Genomic DNA, 25,494 nt, shown 5'->3' with positions numbered 1-25,494 from the left:
CCCTAATCATGAATTCCTCTTTCATGAAATCTTAGCCTTGGGGATTTAATTTGTGTATCTCTTTGGTAACCTTGAGGATATTGGATCATGAAAATGAAAGTGGTTGAGATGTGTGAGTTTTAAAATCAGTACTTGAGGGGTGGTTCAGTCGGTTGAGCATCCGACTTCAGCTCAGGTCACGATCTCATGGTTCGTGAGTTCGAGCCCCACATCAGGCTCTGTGCTGACAGCTCAGTGCCTGGAGCCTGTTTTGGATTCTGTGTCTCCCTCTCTCCCTGCCCCTCCCCTGCTTGCACTTTGTCTGTCTCTGTCTCTCTCAAAAAACGAGTAAAAACATTACTTTTTCTAAAAAAAAAATCACTAATTCACTGAATATTCCATTGGAGGACCAGAAAAAAAAATGCTTCTTGATATACATAGTATTTGCTGCAAAGCAAAACAAATTTACAAGCATGTTCTTGAAATCAGAGGAAACAATACCTGAAGAGTTTCTGGGGAACAAAGGCTGGTAATTTGAAATGCATCCTATCTCACCCTTATTTAAGCCAAGAAGCATGATACGGTGGTTAAAAGCATGGATTCTAGCTTGGATTGAAATCCTGGCCCCACAACTTACTAGCTGTGTGATCTTGGGCAAGTGCAAAATCTTAATCTTCACTTTTGTCACCTATGGAATGGGTGTAATGATAAACCCTACCTCTCCGGGCCCTTGGGAGTTATTATATATGTTACTTAATTATGATTTTTATCTATACAGCTTTCTTAACAGCATATAGTAGGTGCCTTATAAATGCCATTATAATTATTGCCATTATTATTATATGATGTCTTGGACAGTTCTTTTCTTTAGTGGTTTTACTTTCTTGCTTGAGGGAACTTGAATGTTTTTTCTTTAAAAAAAAAAAAGCCTTTAGCTCGTCTTATTTTGACTCCTGTTTTCTCTATGCAGTCTTTAGTTTCTCATTTGAAGATTCTTCTATCACATATTTTTAATTTCCTTTTCTTTTTTGGTCACCCACTCCTTACATTTTAATAGTGGCGATATTTTCCCAACAGCCATGGATGTGGGGTCACTGACGCCAGGCTAGGTTATGCTATGCTGAATACTTTATTATATATTTTATGTAAACATAATTTGCTTTGTAGGCACAATGTAACAAAAGCTCTAAAGCCACAAATACATTAGACAATGTTTCAGTTCACTCCAATCAAGTTTAGATGACAGAGAAGCCTTCACAGTTCCTTTAAGGCAAACTGAGACTTTCTTTACATCTCCTTCAGAAAACCAATCACGTGACAGGAAGAAGGTGCTTAAAAAACAAGGGTGCAGTAAAGGGTTAATTTTGGTATTTCTCCTGTTCTTCAGGGCACAACCTGACCTTGATAGTGAGACTCTAGTTTTCCTTTCTCACTCTGTATTCCGAAGAGCCAAAAGGGTTTCTTCTTTAACCAACGGCCATAATTTGACTGTATTAATCTTGCTAGTTGAAAAACAGATTTGGGGAAGCATGATTTTTTTTTTTAAATGCCTCTCCTCTGGACAGAACAAAGGCCGGTGGTGGGATTCTGCGAAGACAGTTCTCGCCCCCCTCGCAGAGGACAGCCCTGATGTGGCCGGTGGCTCTTTGTTACCCCAGCCCTAGAAAATGCCGTTTCTGTCCAGCTCACCAGGAATGTCACTTGGGTGGTTCTCCTTAAAACCTCATTGTCAGCTTGGTTATGGGAGAAACATGACCAATAATACAGCATTTAGCGAAAGTTTTGGGGGTGGGGAGATAAACCTCCACATTATCTTTCTACGTGGCCCAGAAATGAAACGCCGGTGAGTCATGGGGTATTAACAGAAGATGTCAGTGTCTTCTGAGATACTGTCACCTCCCTGCTCATCAGATGGCGGCACCCTTTTTTGCCTTCATATTTTACAAGTACATTCACAACGAGGAGAAACTCCCTTCAGATAAATATTTGGCATAAATAAGTCATCATCACAAGCTTGGGGTAGGAAAAAAAAAAGAATGTGATCAATGAGGTGACATTTGTTACAAAAGGACTTTGGAAATGAAAAGGTAATTGCTGGAATGCATTCATTCCCATCATTTGGGGAAAGAGTTGGGTCGACCCTAAGGCTCACTGGTGGAGAGGTGGGGCAAGGTGGGAGCCCTCCAAGGTCTTCCAGAAAGCAAAGTGACTTGGCGGGGGGGGGGGGGGGGGTGCTAATCGTGTGGGCTCCATGTGTCTCCAGCTTGGTTTGTGAATGAAGGAGTCACCCTTTGAGCCAGGAGTAGGAGCAGTGAATGAGGAGCCCCCTTGTGGAGACACTGAGACTCTTCCTCATCCGTCAGGGGAAAGGTTCGCCTCAAGGCATGTCAAGTGTGGTGGGGCTGGGTGTGGGGTTTCCTAGGAGTTTAGGAGCTGGAAAATCGGACAAGGGTGTGCAATCAAGTAGTTTGGTCCCCGATTACCAAAAAGCAGGGGCCCTACAAAGAGTCTGCACCGTAATTTTATATTTCAGAGGAGAGGAACTGCACTTTTGGCATCAGATACTGAACGTCAACCGTTTGTATCGCTAGAGTTTGTTACATGTCGGAACATGCTTTGGCAAGAAAAGAGACACTCACTGATTTTCTTTTTCCCCAAATATGGTCTACAAGGGAGGTCTTCCCCGGGGGATCCTTGGTAAAGGTAGCTGCTCACTACCAGGAAATGGAAATAGCAAAATCGGTAATGCCCGTGGCAGGTGTGCAAATGTAGGCAAATCTCGGTAATGACCTCTGAAATAGTCCCACACGTGGTGAGTTTTCTTACAATTGAAATAAAATGTACATGGTGGGGGAGGGGAGGATTTTGCTCATGAGACATGGTTTCCGAGGAGAAGTCTCTGTGGCTGGTCCTCAAACTCATGCTGTTGACCCATCCTCTATCCTGAAAACTCCACGTCTGTTTTCCTGTGTTGATGGTTAAGAACCAGTGAAGGGATCAAGCATCAGAGGCTGAGAGGACAGTGGTTCAACCTCTGGACCATTAAACAACTCAATGCATGTAAGGAAGTTGCCTCTTGAACGGGGAGACGGAAAGGATTGTTTGGAGAGATCCTAAATGTATGGGCTCATAAAAACACCCGCCGGCCTACCCTCTTTCTGCCAGCCACATTGGCAAGCGCTCTTGTCAGAATCATGGGTGGCTGGAGGCAAAAAGTGTCACTGGCCTGAAGCTTCCCAGGATCTGGACACTGCTCTTAAGATAACACCCTTCAGTCGAAACTTGTCTTTGCCCACGTCTGGTCTTGTAGGCACTGGGCCTGAGGGCTTGTATTAAGTTGCAAGGCTGTTCTAAGAACTGTCAAGAAGGACCCAAAGATGGATGGTTGTGAAGGAGGGGAGAGGGGAGAGAGTAACACACAGTGGGGGAGGGACTTAATACTGCGTGGGATGGGATTGGCACTTAATTTCAAAAACAACAGTGATCAACAGCTTTTTAGCTCAGCTGACTGCAGACAAACACAACACACAGTGGGCTACAGCATTTGTTCACTGGGGCACAGAAGAACTTTCTCCACCGGCTCCTCTTGTTCCCAATCATCCTCCGTGTTCTCCTGCCAGGGTCCTGGGCTACTGGATGAAGGGCATCCGCTCCTTGTTCTCGCTGTCGCCCTCGTGGTCCTCCTCCTCCTCCCCCGCCTCGCTGGTCTCTGTGCTGTCGTTGGCCATCTGCAATTCAACACAGGGCGTTTTAGAAGGTCTGCGATGTCTCCTCCCTTCCTGGAGCATCTGAGGAAGCCCCTTGGGAAGGCCTCCTTCGAGGGCTAAGAGTTAGGGTCGTTTCCTTCCCCAGGAGGGCAGTGTGGTGCCGCCTGTTTTAGGGCGGGGGCCCTGACGTAAGGATCTGAGTGCAAGGATTGGGAATTTGGGAGATGATTCCAAGGAAGCGCTGGTAGGGAGGAAGGAGACGAGACAGAAAAGGCAAGGGAGCCTAATAAGTAGGCTCCTGATGTGGGCGACTGGGGCTCAGTCCTCTTGGGGACCACTGGGAGACAGTGAGGGGCATGCCCCTCACAGGTGTCCCGCAAATTTGGGGGGGGGGAAGCCAAGGAATGGCCAAGGTGGGTATCTCCCTGGCCTCTCTGGCCAGTTCTGTACGTGCTGGCCACACATGTTTCTGGGGCTGGAGGCTCTCAGTCAGAGGGGCCAGGTGCTGGGGGACGCACTTAGGCACTGAGAGCGTCCACTGCACGGACTGGCCGGGGTTGAAGTCCTGGTGCTGTCACTCCCTAAGAAGCCAGAACAACCATACTAACAAATGTGCATTCGTGTCCTTTATTGTCTACACAGAACACCGTGTCCACAAATGTGGACTTTGGTTCTAGCTAGCTAGCCATCTCCACCAGTCCCTGGCGTGGTTATTATTATCCCTCTCTGAGCCTCCCTTTTGTGGATGGTTACAACGGGAATAAACCCACCTGCCTTACAAGGCTATCATGAGGACCAAGTGAAACAAAGTAACATGATGTACTTGAAGCGTCCAGCAACGGGCCGAGCGCATGACGGATGCTCAAGACATCCTAGTCCTGTCCATCAGCAGCCCCCTTAGCGAACTGGGCCTCAGATTTCCACTCCTAAGCCCCAATCGACGTCCTTTGCCCTGAAGCCCAGATCTCCTAAACCCGAGTCTTTGCCTATGCCCACCACTCATTCTTTCAAACAGGAATTGGGCCCACGGTCCTCGGGCCTCCCCGCGTTGCCTGTCCTGGAGCTGGATTTGCCCTCTTGGCCACAGGCAGTGTCTTCTTCCTGCAATGCCAGCCCGCCACTCCCTCCCCTAACTGGTGCCTACTTTGCTTTCAGCGCTCAGCCCGCTTCCTCAAGGAAGCCTTCCCAGACTACCCTAACTGGAACGGTTCCCCCCCCCCACCATGATCAGCTCTTCTTCGTAGCACAGATCAGCAGTGTCCCATCTGGACGGATGGCCTCTTGACCGCCGTCCACCTGCCCCACCACGGGAAGCGCAGACACCGTGGAAGATGACCAGGTCTCCTCTTGTCTTCCTGTGTCACCCTCTGCAACTAGCACAGGACCTGTCACGCAGGAGCGTAGAGTACGAACTCTGAGAATAGCGAGCGAATAATCGTGAGAGCTCTGGGGGCGCCTGGCTGGCTCCGTCGGTTAAGCATCCGGCTTCATCTCCGGTCATGATCTCGCGGTTCGTGAGTTCGAGCCCCGCGTCGGGCTCGCTCGCTCTCTCTCTCTCTCTCTCTCTCTCTCAAAAATAAATAAACATCAACAAAAATAATCACGAGAGCTCTGCCTTCTTAGTCTGTACCCCACATTCACCAGTGTGCCAGGGGATCAGACACATTACCCCTTTCCATCTTCTCAACAAGAAGCAGCAGAAACAGTAACTACTGCCCCCTGTGCAAGGTGGGCAGGCTGTTTTCCCGCAGCGCGCAGGGACACCCAGAGGTGACGTCCCCGGGGCAGTGGCGGGGCAGCAGAGGTCGGCAGGCTTCAGAAAAGGCTGCCACTGTTCTCAGGGGCGCCGGTCAGGCCGGGGCCAGAGCTGCGCCCCGACGCCGTGGGGTCCGGAGGAAGCAGCCCGGTCTCTGCTGGGACCCTGGGACCCGTCCTCAGGTGAGCTCAGCTCCGCCCTGGCTCAGCCTCATTGAGGGAAGGCCCCACGCAGGAGAGCCTTCACTCTTGGCAGGCACTTCGTAGGCACTCCTGGCAAAGGCACTTCCAGAGCGCTGCCCGAGCCCCTCGTAGCCCCGATAGTTCCTGGAGGAGGGGGAGTACCGTGCAGTGTACTCAGCGAGGCAGATTCGGGGCCCTTGGCTTGGCCTGAGCTCTGAAAGTGGCCCTTCTAATAGAAGAAGGCCCCTCTGTAGGCCCCGCACTGCCCCCACCCCCAACAGCTGCCCAGTGGGAAATGATGCGTTCCCGAGGGGCCTTGATCCCATGCCATTTCCTTTCGTTAGGCGCTTGCCGTAGAAAAGATTCGCCGGACCCATCTTGGCCCTCACGATGCCCTCTGTTTATTTAGCCTGACTACACGCTCCTCCTCCTTCAGGTCTCGTCTCTATCCAGGCAGGCCGTGGCCTTCTCCCCGCAGAGGCCTTCCAAACACCACAGATCTGAGTTGGCCACTCACCACATCTCTTTGTTTCTTTCGGTCCTAAGGTAGAAGCCCTCCTGAGTGAGATTCAGGAACCAGCACCATGGCAGGTCCTGAGGTCTCACCCTCAAAGTTGGGCTTTTCAGCCCAACTGGTGAGAATCCCCTGTGGTCAAACAGGCCTTCCCAAAGTCCAAGGGCCCAGCGGGACCTCCTGTGTAACAGTCACAGGCAGGAAGCTGATGGCAACTATCTTGGTTAAAACAAACTGTCCAGGTTGGCTCTAGATCCCCTCTACTGATGGGGTAAAACAGACCTGGTCATGTGTCTTAAGAACAACAGAAGTGCACAGAAGACCCGAGAGCCCAGCCCTCGCCTCCTCCCTAGCCTCAACCCCTCATCTGCCTTCAGATACTTGCTGTCACACCCCTAGAACTTCATAAGCACTTAACATACGATGTCCCTATACTTGGTGGTCATTTGCACTTTGTGAAATGCCCTCTCATGAAATCACCCTTCATTGAGTGAAATGACCGTCCTTCCTGAACTAAATTATGGTTACAAAAGCCAAGGTACACCTAAAAAAAAAAATACACACTAAAACTTGCAAATAATTTAGTTTTTTTCTTTTATAAATGCCCGATGCAGGTTCAAGACTCAACGGGTGAGAAAGCGAAGAAACAAAAAACCCCAAGTATTTTCGCTGTTAATCCTTTCCCAGAACTTAGTATGCATGGGACGATGCCTTATGTGTATCACTCTAATTGACTTGTGAGAACTTCGTTTGCAGACAGGGCTACTGAAGATAGACAGGCGGGATAATCGCCCAGGGTCACACACAGGAGAGGAGAGCCAGGCTCTGAATCCACGCAGTCTGACGGCGCTCTGTGTGTCGACCGCACACTACATCGCCCCCTCCCACCACCGGTGGCCCCAGCAAGCAGGTTGGGGAGTGACTTTGACACGCTTCACTCCTGGAGGGATCCCTGGACATAAGGGTACCCGCAGGAGGCATCTCGGAGGCAGGTGGCATCCTTCTGTTGAGAATGTGCGTGACTCTATTAGATTTTACCAGGAATTCCTCTCACCTGTGGCAACCAAGAGGCAGCACCTGTGATAGGCAGGTTATCCCTATCTTTCCTGACTGCCCTTAGATTGCTCTTGAAATGCTCGCACTGAGGCATTTCCTTTCCTTCTCAGCACGCATCCCAGCGGTGTGACTAATTGTCCATTTGCATGGTTGTTTGATTACACAGGTCTCCTCCGCGAGCCAGAGAGCCGCCTGTATTTCCCTCTCCCCCACCTGTGCCTGCGTCTGATAGACCCTGTCGTGCTGAACTGAACGGATCCCTCTGCGTTTGACTCACCAGTGGAGTCGGGGTCTTCTCTACATCCAGAATTAACTTGCCGATGTTTCCTCGGTCGTGGATCCGCTGCATGGCCTCCTTCACCTGAGCCGGGAGAAAAACGGAAGGGCTGATTGGGTGAGAAGTTGCCCAGGTGGAAAAGCCAAACCAGCCGCCGCCCACGTGGGGGCGCTGTGGTCCAAGGTTAGCAGCCAAGCCAGAGACGCTTTGGGACCCTGGGTGGAAATAAATTCTGATGGTGTCACTCAGGCACTCTGAGCTTGTGCAAGCAACTTGGTCCTCTGGGTCTAAGAAATGAAAGTGATAGTCCTTGTAATAAGACGACGAAATTTTCTTTAAAAGGTGGGGGGGGGGGGAGTTGGTGGGGAGGAGGGTACCGTGAGGTTCCAAGAAAGACATCAGTCAGAGTAAATTCTGATCGGTAAAATTATTTTTCTCAGAGTCACTTGTGCCCTGCTTACCAAAGTGTTCTATAACTCTGATTCGTAGTTTAACTAAAATGATCCATTACCCAAGCTAAACTATATTCAGGAAAATTCCCTTAGGTTACTCCTGGTTATTGCGTGGAAATTTTGTTTCTACGTAAGTAGAGTTTTCTCCAGAACTAGTATTCTGCCCAGAGAAGAGGACCTACTTTTCCTTCCAAATGATACGGGCTTACTTAAAAAGCAAGCGTGTGCCCTGATCTGATTTATGCTTTGAGCATTTCACTCTCTGGCTGTGCGGAAAGTGAGCTGTAGGGGGCGCTGGGGAGGATGAAATGAGATAAGCAAAGGGCAACCATGCCCAGTGCTTGGCATGAATAGGCCCTCCACATTTCTTAGTGAAATCTAAATGGAAATACAACATCTCTTGATTTTTAAAAAAAGTTACAAGAGATCTGGCCTAAATATTTTTTCCTGAAGTCTCAGATTTTTAAATATTTTTGTTCACTCATTCAAGTCCACAAGTATTCATGAAATGTCCTTATAGGCTACATGCCATAGTTTTTGTTTGTTTGTTTGTTTGTTTTTGTTTTTGTTTTTAGTTTAAAGTAAACTGAGACGTCTGTCTTTGAGGAAACCTGTCTTCCCGTTTGGATAAAAACTTGAGCCGTTAAAATGTGTATACTCTAATTGCTTTTCTGGGACTTAGCCTAAAGACATAATTCAAATTGTGGGGGAAAAAACTTACCACACAAAAGATACTCAATCACAGCATTGCTTTTAACGGTGAAACACTTGCTGCCACTTCTGTATCACAGAGTAAAGGAATGGTTAAGTAAACCACGACTCTTAGATTTAGCTACAGAATGGAAATACTATGTTGCTATTAAGCTGCTAATTACAAGGAAAGTACAGCAGGGCCAAATGCCTTTGTAATGGTGCTAAATGAGAAAATCGAGATGAATATTTTTACTTACATCCCCATAAAAACGTGGACATCCTAAAATAATCAGAAAGGGGTTCAGACACATGATAAAACATTAGGAGAAATGAGTGCCTTTTAACTCCAAACATTGTTATTTGGCAATATGTTATCAAATCAGTATGTAATGTAAGTTAAATGCATATTTAAATGTAGTCTTTGGAAAACCTAGTATCGGTTAGAATCAGCCCTTTTATAGACTGGTAGTGTCATATGATTAAATTTCCTGACCCTGATACACATGCCAATAGATGTCTTTTATTTCTGTGGTGAACACTGCTTTTCAAAATGCTGTCATGTCTGGTCATCACGACTATATACCGAGAATGTTTAAATACCGTGGCAGACAGCCTCCAGAATGGTTCCCAACCTTCCTTTCCCCCTGACACACACCCTTTCTCCCTCGAATGTGGGCCAAACCTGCTGACTTGCTTCTGACCGTTGGAAAACAGCAAAAGTGATGGGATGTCACCTCCAAGATTAGGTTATGAAAGACTGATTTCTGTCTTGTCGTCTCTTCCTCTGACTCTTCGTGCCTTCTTGCTCTGGTGACACAAGCTGCCCTGCTGTAAGCTGCCCTAGGGAGAGGCTCACCCTGCAGGGAACTGAGGCAGACCTCCCACCGACAACCACTGACGAACTGATACCCTCGGTCCAAAAGCCCATGGGGAACTAGCTCCTGTCAACAACCAATGAGAGAGCTCAGAAGCAGATCCTTCCTGAGTTAAGCCTAGAAATGAGAACGCAGCCGTGGCTGACACCTTGGGAGACCCTGAGCCCAAGGACCTAGCTAAACCATGCCCAGGTTCCTCACCCACGTAACGTGAGATCACAAATATTATTTTAAGCCAGTAAGTTCTGGGGACATTTTGTTATGCAGCAATAGATAACTAACATTCTTGCCTTTCATACATAGCTCTTCTCTTGTAAGATATATGTCATACTCATTTTACAGCTAAGTACCTTGATGCTCAAAGATCAAAGCAATCTGTCCAAAGACTATGTGGCCATCAGTGACAGGACTGTGGTTCAAACTCGGGTTTGTCAGACTTCAAAACTGATGCTTCCTCCCCCTGCCCCCCGCCCCCGTTCCGCCCAGACTATGTTGTTTCATTTGATTCTCAAAGGCAGAGGAAGGTGGTAGGTAACATCTCACATAATGATTTCCCAGAATTCAGTTGTTTATTACCCTGACAAGTCATTAAGCACCTGGAAACTCCTTGGAGCTTCGGAAGAATTTTTGTGCCATTTCTCCAGTAAGATAGAGCCCAGGGACGCTGAAAAGCTGTTTTTTTCCAGTTAAAGCTTATTGTGATGCTAGAAAAAAAAAGCCCCCCCCGAAGGGCTGGCTCTAATCTGCATATTTTTTTGGCCAGTTTCCTTCTGAAATGAACTGACTCCTTGAAGTTCCTTTTGAAGGGGATAGAGAAAGGGTTGGGAATGTTTCTGAGACACAACTGCACTAGTCTGATCCCCAGTCATGCTGTTGGAGTTTAACATCCTCTTAGGCTGCTCTTGGAGACGTGAAACAGCCCTTTTGATGACAGCGCAGAAGGAAAGAAATGGCCATTTTCTGATCAATTTTTTATCAGGTGAGGCACTTTACACACGTTGCTTCCTTTTATGTGCACACCACAGGTTCACAGATGAGAAACCTAAAGGTGAAAAATCTAAGGAACCTGTCCCCGGTCGCCCACTGAAAGGAGTTCGAACTGAGAGAGCAGTTACCCCTTTACAGTTACCCCTTTACCCCTTTACTCTGGACAAAATCCAGGACAGGGCTCTGCTGTCTGCACCCCGAAACTGCCCTCACACATCTCCATCACGAGGTGACGTCTGCAAAAAGAGACTTTGCTCCCAAAATACCAGTTCGTAAACTGAGAGATCTATGTTACCCATTTTACAGCTAAGTACCTTGATGCTCAAGGATCGGTAGGTGACAGTGACCTCGGTAGGTGACAGTGACCAAAAGATGGTGGCGACAACTTCCAGAGAGCTCCTTGTCTCTCTTGTGGCTACCATTTTTGTTTTTTCTTTTTTTCCTAAGGGACACTTCTGCTCCAAACCTTTTCCCAGCGCACTTGATGATGGGAAAATCCTAGGAGCCCCGCACTGCCTAATGCAGTAGCCACAAGTCACATGTGGTGGCACTGAGCACCTGAACTGGGGCCAGCACAGACTTCGATGTGCTGTGCGTGTAAGCCACGCGGCCAACTTCAAAGACAACGAGAGCAGATACACTATGTCGTTACGAATTGTTGTCATCAATCACGCGGTGAAACGTTAACATGATAAATACTCTGGCTTAAATAAAAGACTACTAAAGTTAACCCCCCCACTTTTTACTTCTCTGGATGTGGCTACTACAAAACTGAAAACGTGGCTTGTGGCTCACATAGTCATCCTGCTGGACAACACTGGACTGACTTCTCAGGAACGGACGTCTCTTGTCCTTTCCTGTGTCACTACTTTGTCTTACACCTCCCTCACTCCTGCCACCGGACGCTTATCTGGAGGTTACTGGGCTTCTCAGCTTTGTGCCTCTGTATACACGGGGTTCCTTCCCGGACTTTCCTGGTCCCGGATCTAACTTGGATTTGTTCTGGGGCTCTTGTTCTCGATGTGGACCCTTCTAGGAAGCTGCTACTCCCCCGCCCCCACTCTTGCATTTGGGGCCAAGTCTCCTTTGGGCTCCCTGGGCACCTCAGGCCAGCTATAACATCACCCTTACCCCCAGCTTGGAACTTGGCCCTTCTCTCCAGTACGTTAGGCCAGCGCCGTGCAGTGGAGATATGAAATGGGCTACAAATACACTAAAATTTCTCTAGTTACTCACATTAACAAATGTAAAAAGACACTGGTAAAATCAATTTTAAGAATATATTTTCTTTGACCAAATCTATCCAAAATATTATCACTTCAGTATATGCTCCACATAATAAGGTCTTCATGAGATATTTTATGCTCCTTCCTCCTTTCGTACTATACGTGTCTGGAATCCAGGGTGTATTTTGTTCTTACAGCGTGTTTCAATTCAGATGAGTCATGCTTCATGTGCCCAGTGGCTGCACATGGCTCATCTCTACCGTATTGGGGAGTGCAGCTCTAGATGGTGGGACAGTGGCACCAACCTCAGGGACCCCAGTGAACGGGTGTATTGGGCATATGATAGCCTCCAGGATGAACGGATGGATGAATAAGCAAGTGGTATGTGGAGAGAGTGAGAGGTCACGTGGCTGAGCCACACGAGAGGTTTCTGTCTCACCTGACGCTCATCTCAGAGCCCTCGGCCCAGGCCGCTGCCTGTTGGGGGCCTGCTCAGTGCTGCCCGGGTGTCCCAGTGGAGTCTGTTTGTAATCAGGGCCGTGGCCTCTCACACTCAGTCTGAGAAGCCACCGCCAGCTGTGCGGCTGGCCAAGTCTGGTCTTGGCAGCTGGAATTTCCCGGGCTCGGGATTCTGGGCATACTCAGGCTGTCTCAGCCAGAGCGGGTCTCCCCTCCAGACAGTGGGAGGAAATGTGAGTCATATGATTAAGACACCTCAAGATGCCGAGATCCTGAGCACAGAGGCTACCTGAGCTTTTCTGATACTTCTTTCCTGTCCCTGGGAGGCCACCTTGGTACCATCACAAGTGGATGGCGGCAGGCGGCAGTGAGATCATCACTGAGTCCTATGCTCTGCTTCAGTGTCATTCCAGCAAGGTGCTTCATCTCTGCTCCTCACCTGCTTCATATGTTAAATGATAATAGCTCTCTTCTATCCATTCATTGATGCAGTCAGTCACTCCTTCAACAGTGCCAAAGCCCTGTTCAGGAGCTGTGTATGAAGTAATGGATGGTGGGGCGCCTGGGTGGCTCAGTCGGTTAAGCATTTGACTTCAGCTCAGGTCATGATCTCACGGTCCGTGAGTTCGAGCCCCGTGTCAGGCTCTGTGCTGACAGCTCAGAGCCCGGAGCCTGTTTCTGATTTTGTGTCTCCCTTTTTCTCTCTCCTCCCTCCCCCACTCATGCTCTGTCTCTCTCTTCTCAAAAATAAATAAATGTTAAAAAAAATTTTTTTTAAGTAATGGATGAAATCAGTAGGCTCTCTCTGTCCTGAGGTACCCACGGTTTTGCTTATTAAATAGGCTAAACATAATGAAAAGAATCTCACAATTAAAAAAACGTGTTCTTAATTTGTTTATTTAGCCCCCATGGATCGCAACCCATCAGAGTTGACCCTGGGCCATTGTTGGTTCATGCTCCAACAAAGTCTAGTGGCATTCAAGATGGCGTTCAAGCATGGCCTACGGGGAAAATGTAATGGGTTCAGAACACGTTTGCAGAGGAGCAGTACTTAGTCATTCTTACTTCTGTCTGCAATGGAACCAGGAGAGGTGGGGTTTCTGAAAGCCTGGGAAGACAACGGTGAGTAAACACCTACAAGACTCATGCCGTCATGAAGCTTATGGTCTAATGGGAGATGCAGACCATCAAAGAATGACTCGAACGAATGCAAGATTGACACTTACTAATTCTAAGATGGTGTTAGGAGCATGTGGATAGGAGGTTTGATCTGTTTGGGAAGATTAGAGAGGGCTTCCTTGAACAAGTGGCAGTCGAGCTGGGGTTTAAAGGATGAGTACGAAGGAGCTAAGACAAGAAGGGAGAGGGGCCTTTCGCAGGAGAGGGGGCAGAATGTGAATGGAGAGACTGAAAAGGGGGCCAGTGGGCGCAAGGACAAAGAGCAAGAGTGAATGTGAGGCAACGTGCTGGTCAGGTTGGTTGGGGCCTTTGGTACTGTATTGCAAAGAGTTTCCAAGGATGCAGGGGCACACAGTGACCATACAAATCTAGAATATCTTTCCACCTCCAGTCACCTTCTGAGTAGTCAGTTTTTTCACACGTGAGTAATGAAAGTTAACAATGCTCAATCTTTGTTGGGATCTCATTTAATGTTTCATGATATTCAATTTCCTTTTGAATGGTGTGAAATGCACAAAGTCATTAGGGTACAAATGACACCACTTAATAATCAAAGCATTTGGCCTGTGCTATGAATAACAATAAGCCTAGCCACCCAAAACAGGGGAAAAAATGAAGATGGGTTATTCCATGGATCACTGTGCCTATTAGGTGATAAATTAAAAGGTTTGAAAAGGAAGAAATGAGTAATACTATAATTAAGAAGCAGATCTACCAATGTCATCTATGGAAGATTACTCACATTTACAACAGCCATCTTTGGAATGGCTTAAAATACAAAGGGGGTATTGAAAAGTAATACATTCATTGCAAATAGACTTGGAATCTGGAATTTCTATGTTTTGTCAAATAACTCTAGGAGTCTACAGTGAGTGAGCCCTCAGATTTTGACCTAGATGCAAGAGTGACTGAAAAAGTAAAATGTTAAGGAACATAAATTGGCCCACTTGGGAAAAGAGAGAAAAGGTTCAAACAGCCAACTGCTTTTTTGGACGAGTTGCACAGGTGTCTTTGCAATAATGCAGGTTGTGGACTATGGTGGAGAAAGGGAGGTGACAAGGGTGCAAAATTTAAGGAGGCACCCACTCTCAGCGTCAGGCAGGCACTGGGTCAGCACCTGAGAGGAAGCCCCTCCTTAACTTTTAACCCTTGTCACATCTCTTGCCCCACCCTGGTTCTGGTCCTCAACGATGACCGTTATTTTTAAAGGAAGGGGAACACTAAGTAGCTTTTAGAAGTATCTGTTTGGCCACTGAACAGCCCATGGGGATGCTCCAAGAGGATTTTTCAAGGGGCCATTAGTAGGAACTCTGGCTTCAAAAAGGTAAAGAACATTCTGCATAGGAGGAGGCAGGAATGCAAAAAACAAGATGGTGGAATCTAGATGGAGCACCTGGTCCTTTTTCCTTCATGGATACTTGGATGACACTGACTCTTGACCATGATCACGAGGGGTTCAAGTGAATTAAATATTGAACCAAAAGTTAGAATGTTCTGCAGAAATCTGCAGCCCATAATCAAGCCCGACTATACATTCTTACCTATTGTATTTTGAACTAACGCAAGAGATGAAAAACAATCTAGTGAATTGCCTCCAATGTTTGTTTTATTTTATTTACCAATGTTTCCCAGTGCTGGATTTGGATGGTTGAATAGAACTGAAGTGGACACTCACTGGATGCTTATTCCAATATGAGAGTGAGGTTCTGGGGAGGAAGAGAAAAAAGTGTAGGAGATGGTTCCTATGCCATGCAGAAACATATCTGTTGTACAGTCTGCAAGAGAGACATCCGAAATGTGATGGGGCACAGAAAAGGAAGCAGCTGGGGAGGGGAAGAGGATGCAAACCAAGGAAGTGACTCTTTGAGATTTGAAGGTCAAGTAGAAGGCTGTCACTCAGCCAATAGAAGGACATATAACCAGTCCAAGGAAATACTGCGCACCTCAGAGAATGAGTCACTCATGGCCACAAGAACACGGAGAGTGATGATGAGTTATTGAAAATGCTCGTGAGTTCCTTAAGCTCCTCAGGTCTGCTGGACAAGGGTAAAAAATAACCTGAGCTGCCACCGCTCAGGAAAATTCCACACGACGGTGGTAGAACTTGCAACATATAATTCTGACTGGCCCTTGCTTTGCATCTTTTAGCAAAATCCTCCAGCCGGGAGATTCCGTATTTCTGCTCAGAGGACTCTGGTTCCTTATTAAGGGTATAATTATCTTGCTTCCAGATAATATGGTTTTATTTGCTCACTGATTGATAACTACGATGTTCCATGGTGGCTGAGGGCTTTCAGCTGGAGCTACCAGCCATGAGTTTGTGGGAAAAGGTTAGAACTATAAGGAGGCCAAAGAGACCCTTCAAAATCTTGGAAGTTCTCTGATGGGCAGCCATGTTTTTGCAAGAATGACAACCAGACGTGCTGACCTTTAGAAAATTACCGTTTAGAAGGCAGAGGTGACGTTTCTTTAGGCTTGGAGAGAAAGGGCCCACTTGCAGGTGTGTGGGGGGCGTCCTTAGAACCTAAGAGAATTGAGATGTGTTGATTATGCCATTGACATAGCTGTGGTTTAGTCAAGGGCGAGCTGCCGAGGGTGCCAAAGGAGACCGGCCACCAGAGACAGATATGTCTGGGACAAGTTGTCTGGATAGTAAAATGGCCTAAAGTAAGGAGCGGAAATGAAAGAGGAGTTGTGTTGCTCTTTGAGGTGCTTACCAAGTGCTCATGTTGAAAGCTGGTTGTCACTGTGACTGAAGGGCGGTTTCTTGGGGCATCTGGGTGGCTCAGTCGGTTAAGCGTCCGACTCTTGGTTTCGGCTCAGGTCATGATCTTACAGTTTGTGAGTTCGAGCCCTGCGTCAGGCTCCATTGTGACAGCGCGGAGCCTGCTTGGATTCTCTCTCTCACCCTCTCTCTGCCCGCCCCCCACCTGCTCTGTCTGTCCCTCTCTCAAAAATGAATAAACAAAAAAATTTTGAAGGGGAGTTTCTTGAGGATCTCCCCACTTAGAGAGGAAGGACAGGGCATGGCTAGAGGCTCTGGACCTGGCACCATATCTAGGAGAGTCACCGCTGTCTATACAATGTGCTGGGAGAAGGCAAGAGTCTCAAGGAAGGAGCTGTATCTAAAAATCAGGTAAATGTAAGGGACAAGGCAGAGGCGGTACCGCCGTGGGGGGAGGGGGGCGTCACTCATTATCATCACAGTAGCTGACATGACAGACACTTAGCAGGTGCTGTCACTGGGCAAAGCATGACCTCACTTCATTGCATCAACCCTGTGAGGTAAGTGGGAGTTTGTCAGACTGTCAATCACGGGTACATAAAAATATTCTCCCCTTTCTTCCGGAGTCCCTGTTGCTCATGGAGGAGAGCTGGGATGAAAGTGAGGTTTCGGGAGAGTTAAGTGGCTTGCCCAGTGGGGAGGAGCCGGGCTTCAAACTGAGCCCCGCGTAACTCCAGGTTTCATGCACGTTTGCTAGGCATGCACATGTGGGATGGAGTGGGAGACAGGGAGGGAGGCTCCGGGGCCCTGGGCACCGCATTGTAGGACCAGTAGTGGGCTATTTCCTCCGTACTTGGTTATGTACCTTGCTTGTCCCTTGGTTATAACACTTAACCCATTCTATCTTGAAGCCTTTGTCAACCTAGAAATATTGACATTCTGCGCCAGGTAATTCTTGGATGTGAAGGGCTGTCCTGTGCATTACGGGGCCTTTAGCAGCATCTCTGGCCTGTCGTCTTTCAACGCAAGTGGCACTTCCCCCTTTGACAAACAAAAATGTGTCTAGATATTGCCAGATGTCCCTTGGAGGGCAAAATCACCTCCAGTCGAGACCTATCATATTGTGAAAGCATATTCCTCATGGTCCCCTCTCCATCCCTCCCACTGGTCTCTGGGCTCAAGGGCAGGCACTGTCTCCCTCCTTACCCACATGACCTTGACCTTGGACAGAGACCAGCCCACAGAAGGTTGGGTTCTGCTCTATCCCCGGGACTAGGAAGAGCATGCGGTACGCGGCAGGTGTCCAATAACAGAAGAACATGAGATGGTCTCTGACCGCAAAACGTTCATTGGTTATGTTAGGCTTTCTCAAAGTGTGGACGGCAGGCTGCCTACATCAAAATCACAGAGTGCAGCTTTTAAAGTGGTATGTTGGCCTTGCCTATTCCTGTTTGTTGAGACTATGGAGACCCTCCACTTTAGGTGATTCAGGGGCTCTTAAGTTTTAGACCCTTGAGCTTAACTGGTTCTTTGTTTCACAAATATTGACCGCCCACTGTGAGTCAGGCACTGTGCTCTGGCCGACTTGTGACAAGGGACAGGGAAGACCGGCCCCCTGCTTGGCTAAGATCTCTCTCTGGGCCAGCCTGTCCCCCTTTGTCACATCTGGGTAGAGCCTAGTTTAACACTCGGCTTATCTATCACTGCATGTTAGACACTAGCAGAGGGCCGCAGCCACAGCCCCTCCCGTTCTGGGGCATCGGGGAAGGAATCCGCTCTCCGCTTTGGCTCTGTACCCTGGTGTAGACATCAAACAACTTGATTTCGGCTCAGTGCGTCAAGAGACCTTCAGGATACTGTTTTACTATTAATTCAACCCATTCACTGGCTCTGTGTGGCCCCTCAAAGGACCTAGCAGCTGAGTTTCATGTGCTCATGGCCTGAGGGGATGATCTCTGTGGCGGAGGGGTCATGGGATGTGCGTGCATCAGTCAGAATCAGCGGGTGATCGAGCAACCCACAACCTGTGGTACAATGAGCCAGATCTTGCTGCAACCTGAGCAGGAAAATCAGAAGCAGAGTTGCATGCTGGAAATGCAGTGGGAGACTTATTTCATTTTGAGGAAGGAAACTAAGATCTAGTGTGACCCATCTAGTACAGATGCGTATCTTTGAATAAAGAAATGCAAATCAGTGCTCTGCAAAGTGAAAACCAGAGTCCAGAAATGAAATTGTATTTGACTATAACTAGCACCATGTAAATAATTATTTGCAATATGGACGAGACCCTGGTAATAATACCTTGAAAAATCACACCCAGTCTATGGCTAAACTATTCATTTTGTTTTCACTTAAAAAAAATTATGGGGGCGCCTGGGTGGCTCTGTTGGTTAAGCATCTGACTTCGGCTCCGGTCATGATCTCATGGTTTGTGAGTCTGAGCCCCACGTCTGGCTCTCTGTTGTCAGCACAGAGCCTGCTTCAGATCCTCTGTCCCCCCCTTTTCCTGTCCCTCCCTCACTAGTTCTCTCTCTCTCTCTGTCAAAATAAATAAACTTAAAAAATAGTAATAATAAAAATTAAAAAAACAAGAACACATGGTAATATTTGGGCAATGTATTCATTTCCCAGAGCTGCTGAAACAAAGCACATCAAAGTGGGTGGCTTAAAACAACAGCAATTTTTTTTTCTAAGTTTATTTATTTATTTTGAGAGAGAGAGAGAGAGAGAGAAAGAGAGAGACCAAGCCTGTTTGTGCATGCAAACAGGGTAGGGACAGAGGGAGAGGGAGAGAAAGAATCCGAAGCAGGCTCAGAGCTTTCAGCACAGAGCCCGGCATTGGGCTCAATCTAAACCAAAATCAAGAGTTGGGTGCTTAACAGACTGAGCCACCCAGGTGCCCCAACAACAGCCATTGTCTCTGGAGGTTAGAAGTCTGAAATCAAGGTTTGATGTATTATTAGCTGCCATAATTTATAAGGAGACACATCCCTTCATCCATTATTTAATTACCAGTGATAAACAATCCATACAGGAAAGGCAGGATAAATAATTGATTTTTTCCTTATGTTTCCTGGTAGCTACAGCTTTTCAAAAGAAGCAAAATTAGGGGTAAGGCCTGACACGGTAAGGTCACCTCTCCTGTTTCTTGCTGACATGAAACGGAGAAGGAGTAACTGAATATTCAGAGTGATCACATCTATGTAAAATATATATTAATATAAATAATAGTACGTTATATTCTGAGTGGTAGGGATATGGCTAGTTTTCATTTTCTTCGTCATCTGTGTTTTAAATTTTTATTTACTTATTTGGACCTCTTTATGGAGGTATACTTGACATGTAAAAAGCTGTACATAATTAATGTTTACAACTTGCAAAGTGCGCACTCTTGAAAGCGTCACCATCTAAATTAAAGCCATAAACCTACTCATCCCCTCCCAAAGTTTCCTCCTGTTCTCTTCAGTATAATAATTATGTTTTAATTACATTTTATGGTAAGAGCACTTTCACATAAGATGTGCCCTGTTAGCGGATGTTAAGTATAAAATACGTATCGTGTTAACTGTAGGCACCATGCTGCACAGCAGCCCTCCAGAACTTATTTATCTTGTGTAACTGAAACTTCGTACCCTTTGACCACCGCCCCCCCCCAGTCCTCCCTCCACCGGCCCCTGATAACCACTGCTCCGTTCTCTGCTTTGGTAGGCGTGCCTAGTTTAGATTCCACATATAAGTGAGATTACATGATTTTCTGTGTTTAGAAAAATGACCACAGTGAGCACGTGTTCATCGTATTGTAAGTGTGAATGGTGATAATGAGTGTGCCCCCTAGGTCTATTCATGTTGCAGATGGCAAGATGTCATTCTTTTTTATGGCTGAGTAATGCTCCACACCGCACCTTTATTCATTTATCTATGGATGGACCCTTGAGTTGCTGCTGTATCTTGGCTACTGTAAACACAGGGGTCTAGGGGTACCTATATCTTTTTGAACTAGTGTTTTTTATTTTCTTTAAGGAAATGCCCAGTAGTAGAATTGCTGGATCATATGGTAACTCTACTGCTAATTATTTTGGAGGAACACACAGGGTATAACGCTAGGTAAAATCAGTCAGAGAACGACAAATACATATGATTTCACTCACGTGTGGAGTTTAAGAAATGAAACAAACAAACAAGCAAACAAAGAGACAAACAGAAAACCCAGCGTCTTAAATGCAGGGGACAAGCTGGCGGTTGCCAGCAGCCAGTCAGTGGGAGGTCTCTGCTCTCATCTCCCTGTGTGCGTTGTCTCCCCACCTCAAGCCCCCAGCCCACCCTGGACGACGATTTTCCCAGCCTCCTATCTGGTCTCAGGCTCCAGGTTTTCCACACCCCAGTCTGCCCTCCTTCTGCTGCGAGAGCCGTGATTACTGATGGATACTGTTGTTTGTCCTTCATGTCCCCGCTGCTGGGACCGTGCGGTCAACTCAGTAATGACAGTGATAACAATAGTGATTTTTGATGGCCAATGCTGACCACTTAGCGCGTGACCTAGGCACATGCTAGGTACCAAGTGTTTTTCGTGGAATATTCCATTTGGTCCTCCTTAGAACCCTATGATGGATGTGCCGTGATCATTCTCATTTACATATACAGATAATGAGGATCAGGGAGGTTAATTAACCTGCCTGAGGTCACAGACATAGCAGCTAGAAGAGCTAGGATTTTTGGCAGAGACTGTTTATGAGATAGCGACAGGTGAGACCCTTATGTCTGGGATTGCCTTAAAATACTCCGGACAAGCAGTGGGGTGGGGAGGGAGCGACAGAAGGCAACGAAGTTGACCAAACGTTAATCGTCGCGGAAGCTGGGTTGATGGGCATGTGGATGGGGGAGGACGGTCAGTATTCTACTGACACTTTTGAATATGTTTGGAATTTGCCACAAAGCTTATAAAAAAGGAACTCTGAGCTCTGCTGCCCAAACAACAACTATAACAACGGCTGCAGCATCCACGTGCTCAACTGCTACACCATCGTTAGGAACCCGATACGTATTTGATGACGACGTTACGACTGAGGGCTTTGCCTTCCTTGGAAACTAGGCGCTAGAGAAGTTCAAGGTGCTACTTTCACCTCCCCAGATGGAAGAATGTATCCTTTGAACCAGCTAGCCCAGCTCTGAGGAGGTAATGACCTCCAGGATTGACCACGTGCCAGGCTGCATTCAGGAAGATGAGTACACACAGCCCCTGCCCTAGGCAGGCCCGTGGCTGCCGAGGAGGAAAGGCCACGGAAACGCTCAATTCCAGTAGAGCGTGGGAAGAGCTATATTGTAGGTATGAATGAAGAGGCATTCGAGCCAGGAGAGGAAATGACTCAATTTAGAGAAAAATGGCATTTGTGTTGGGTTTCGAAGGAGAGGGAGGTGTCTTCCGGGAAGACAAGATGCGTGTACTTGAGGCAAGAACAGAGTCCTGGAAGGGGGTTGTGGATCGTTCAGGGAACTGAGTGTTAGTGAGGGGGATGCTGTGTGCTGAGATTTGACGGTTGGGCTCTTTTGTGGGGACAGGGCGTGGGAGAGGCCTTCACTTGGAAGCCATGGGAGGTGTATCCCGGCAGGCGGGGCACTGGACGAGGACAGGAGACCGGAGAGAACTGGGAATTAGAGATACGGGTGAACTAGGTGATGCTGGTCAGGTGGAATTGACAAGATGGCCGTGGGATATGGAGATAAGCTATTAAATCCCACTTCGCCTTTAAGACCATGTCAGGTCATTTCTAGAAGCCATATCATTCCCCCAAGGGTAGAAAGAGCCTCTAAACACTGACCTATGTTTTGAAAGATTCTCCATCAAGCAGAGACGAGATCTGAGGTAATTTGATTTCTCTTCATCCATTTTAATTAGCTTTGGCAACAGATGACCTTGCTGGCCCCGGAACCTTCCTTATGTCAGAGTCTGTGTGACGCTACAGTCTCATTTCTAATTATCTGTGCCCGTTTGCCGAAGTTCGCGGGTGCATTCGGGGGGCTAGTCTCTTCTCTCCTGCATCTTCCTCGCTCGTCTGTCAGCTGAGTTTTCTCCTCTAAGCACCAAGAGATAGCTATTAGCCTTGGGACTGGGTCGCCATGGCAACGAGACGGCAACCAGACTCAATAGACAGGGGAGAAGAGTACAAAGATGGGAGGTGTTGTGAAGCAGCCTCCCATTCCCGCCCCGGGGGCCACTGCCTCAGCCAACTGGTTGACGAGTAGGGGACAGAATGGCTGACCAGCCTTGCTCCAAACTGGGGTTCGCTGGGCGGTCAAACTGGACTGATGCCCGAGGGGTGGCGTTTGGACAACAACTGCTGGGGGACAGTGGATCTGGGAAGGTCCCCGTAACAGACGAAGGGTCCGGGGGAAGGTGGGGAGGAGGATAGCAATTCACCCGCACTAATAAAAACCTGAGGTCGTATCCACACCAAGCAGTATAGGAAATGTCTGTAGAGTCTTTAAAACGTCTTTAAAACACCTTGCACAACCTTGCAATTTCTCTGACTTAGTAATTCCGCTTCTGGATATAACTGGAATAATAACAGGAAAAAACCTTATATTCAAAATGTTTGTTAGGGGCTGAAACAATCAAAATGAGCACCTAGATGTCCATAAAAGGGGAAACAGCTGAGTGAACTCTGACGTACTCATTTGTTGGACTATGATGCGGCCATGATAGCTTTAATATGCTTAAAAAGAGTCTCTGAGAGGGGGGAAAAAAGTATCCTGCAAAGTTTTTTTATGCAGTGTGATTATAATTTCCAAAAAATGTCAACCCCCCCCGAACCAGAGAATAGTAAAACCAAACCCCAAATGCACAAAATGAAAATACTGGAAGAAACAAGCAACAGAGTACAATTGATGCTTGAAAAACACCGGGGTTGGGGTGCCAACTCCACTCCCCACCCCCCGGTACTCCCCACAGAGTCGAGAATCGACGTGTAACTTTGCACTCCCCGCAAACTTAGCTTCTCATAATCTACCGCTGACTGCAAGCCTTACCAATAACACAAACAGTCGGTTAACGCATATTGTGTATGTTACATGTTTCATATACTGTATTCTTACAAAAATGTAAACTAGAGAAAAGAAAATGTTATTACGAAAATCATAAGGAGGAGAAAATGCATTAACAGTACGTATTGTAAAAAAAATCCGTGTGTAAGCGGACCCGCACAGTTCAAATCCACTTTGTTCAAGGGTCAGCGGTATATACAAGGGTTATTGTTGGGTGATGGGAAGACAGATGGGTTTTTTTTCCCCCTTTTTTTCTTTCTTTAAAGGGGCATATTTTTAAACGTCTCCACTGAGTATGTGTTATTGTTCCTACTAGAAGAAAATCATTTTTAAAAGCTCTGCAATCTGGAATCAGCCCTGTTTCCCAGTGAATGAGCTGATAATCTTCATACATACAGGTACCACAGGCCACTTACTACACTTATTTTCAGGCCCTTCTATCGTCAAAGCAATTCTAGGCATTGTGGGAGCTACAAGACCAGATGATAGGACAGCTTGGCCCCGTGGCTATGACGGGCTAGACCTGTTAGCTTCCGGATGGTATCCTCGAACACTCTGAACGGACTTTGACTAACCCAGACAATCTGTATGAATACACGGCAGACAGTCCCGTGTACAATGCGGAATCTGTAATTAGCCTCATCATTTTTCATTACTTGGGATTCCATGCAGGTTTTAAAAGAAATCATCCCATGGATGAAGAAGGCTTGGGAGAGCGTTCAGTTTATCTCTGCGTGTGTGCAGGTGGAATTATGCAAAACCTGCCCCCGTGAAGGTCCCATCTGCCTGGATTCTTTTACTTTCCCGCTGCTCATCAGTCTGCAGAGTCTTGGCACAAAAAGAGAGGCAGGTACACCTGCCTCCCAGCCACCCACAGCTGTTTAAAAAACTGAAATAGATCCAGAACAATAATGCGGACAAAAATAGCTATTTGAGCTCTGATTATGTTAGGCAATATAATAGTGATAGTAACGACGGTAAAAGCTATGTTTTTCTGAGTACTTACAACACGCCAGCAGTAACCGGCTAATGGGTTCATAGGCATCATCTCCTTTAATCTTCGCATCAACTTTGGTGCTTTATTTCTACTTTACAGAGGAGAAAATCAAGAATCCTGGAAGTTAATATGCTCAAGGTCTCACAGTTAAAAAAGTGGAACAGCTGGGATTTTGTTTAAAAACATTTTTTTTAATGTTGCTTTATTTTTGAGAGAGAGAGATAGAGCACGAGCAGGGGAGGGGCAGAGAGAGAGGGAGACACAGAATCCGAAGCGGGCTCCAGGCTGTGAGCTGTCAGCACTAAGTGCGACGCAGGGCTCGAACTTATGAACTGTGAGATCATGACCTGAGCCGAAGTCGGACGCTTAACCGACTGAGCCACCCGGCGCCCCAAGAGCTAGGATTTAAAGAAGGGAACCAGGGTCTGTAAGATCTATTCCATCATCGCCATTGAGATATTTAGTGCTTCTAACAAGTCTGAGAAGTGGGGGGTACCGCTGCAGTTTTTAAGGATGAGAAAACAAGCTGAGAGAGGTTGAGTAATTTTCCCAACATCACCCAGCTGGTGGGCAGCATGGCTAGGATTCAACCCCAGCTAGTGTCTGAGCAACCCTGGGGCCCGCTCCCTTCCCCCTCCTACAGCACAGAGGCCCTGTTACCTGGCAAAGAATCTCGGGCAGATACTTCATTTCTAACACTTAACATTGGACCCCACCCACAGCAGATGCTTAACAAGATGTGCTGAAAGGCTGAGTAAATGACATATAGATGCTGGGAAACTCTAAGCAAGACACTGAGAGAGGTCAAGGTGCATCCATCCATCCCAAACAAGACAGTCAACCATCCAAGCCAAAGTGTCTTTGAATCATCAAAGAACTGTTGTACACCTCATATCAGGGTGTCCGTCCATACCCTAAATGTATTTCGTGCTCTGAGTGATTGGCTTTGCCCTTCCAGAAGCTAGGTGCTGCTCCATGGGGCTGCCTTGCCCGGAGGTGCCTTTGAATATCACATGGGAGGCAGCCATCATGGGAGAAAGTCAAGTGAGAGCCATTGTGGGAAGATGAAATGCCGTTGCAATCCCCCAAAGAGGGTCCTTAACCCTGCCTACAGAGTATGAGATGTGGCTACAATCCACGGAGGCCACGCCATTCCTTCTCAGCATGGGAACCCCAGAGACTCCTCCAGCATCCCAAGAGAACAAACACGTCGTCCAGAGCGACCCAGATCACTAACTCCTTAGCGTGTGTTTCACAGCCTTGGCCCCGGTAGCATCATGGGGCGGATAATTCTTTGGGGGTGGGGAGCGAGCCTGTGTGTTACAGGATGGTTAGTGCCATCCCTGGCCTCTGCTCACGAGATGCCAGTAACATTCCCCCAGTTGTGAGAAG

General features: G+C 47.3%; 1 protein-coding gene across 1 annotated transcript in view; it reads right to left on the bottom strand.

The window, feature by feature from the left end:
• Window positions 1–1,089: 1,089 nt before the first annotated feature.
• The window catches only part of VAT1L (vesicle amine transport 1 like), a 147,459-nt gene continuing 123,054 nt past the window's right edge, over window positions 1,090–25,494 (bottom strand). The window contains exons 8-9 of the mRNA XM_043599728.1: window positions 7,472–7,555; window positions 1,090–3,707 (exon numbers count right to left, since the gene is read on the bottom strand). Coding sequence (XP_043455663.1) covers window positions 3,609–3,707; window positions 7,472–7,555 — 183 coding nt within the window. The 3' untranslated portion in view covers window positions 1,090–3,608. The remainder of the gene's footprint in view (window positions 3,708–7,471; window positions 7,556–25,494) is intronic.

The sequence above is a fragment of the Prionailurus bengalensis genome, chromosome E2 (assembly GCF_016509475.1).
Source record: "Prionailurus bengalensis isolate Pbe53 chromosome E2, Fcat_Pben_1.1_paternal_pri, whole genome shotgun sequence".
NCBI classification, from domain to species: Eukaryota; Metazoa; Chordata; class Mammalia; order Carnivora; family Felidae; genus Prionailurus; species Prionailurus bengalensis.
The sequence above is the reverse complement of the archived record's forward strand: the minus strand, read 5'-3'. Positions and strand labels throughout refer to the sequence as shown.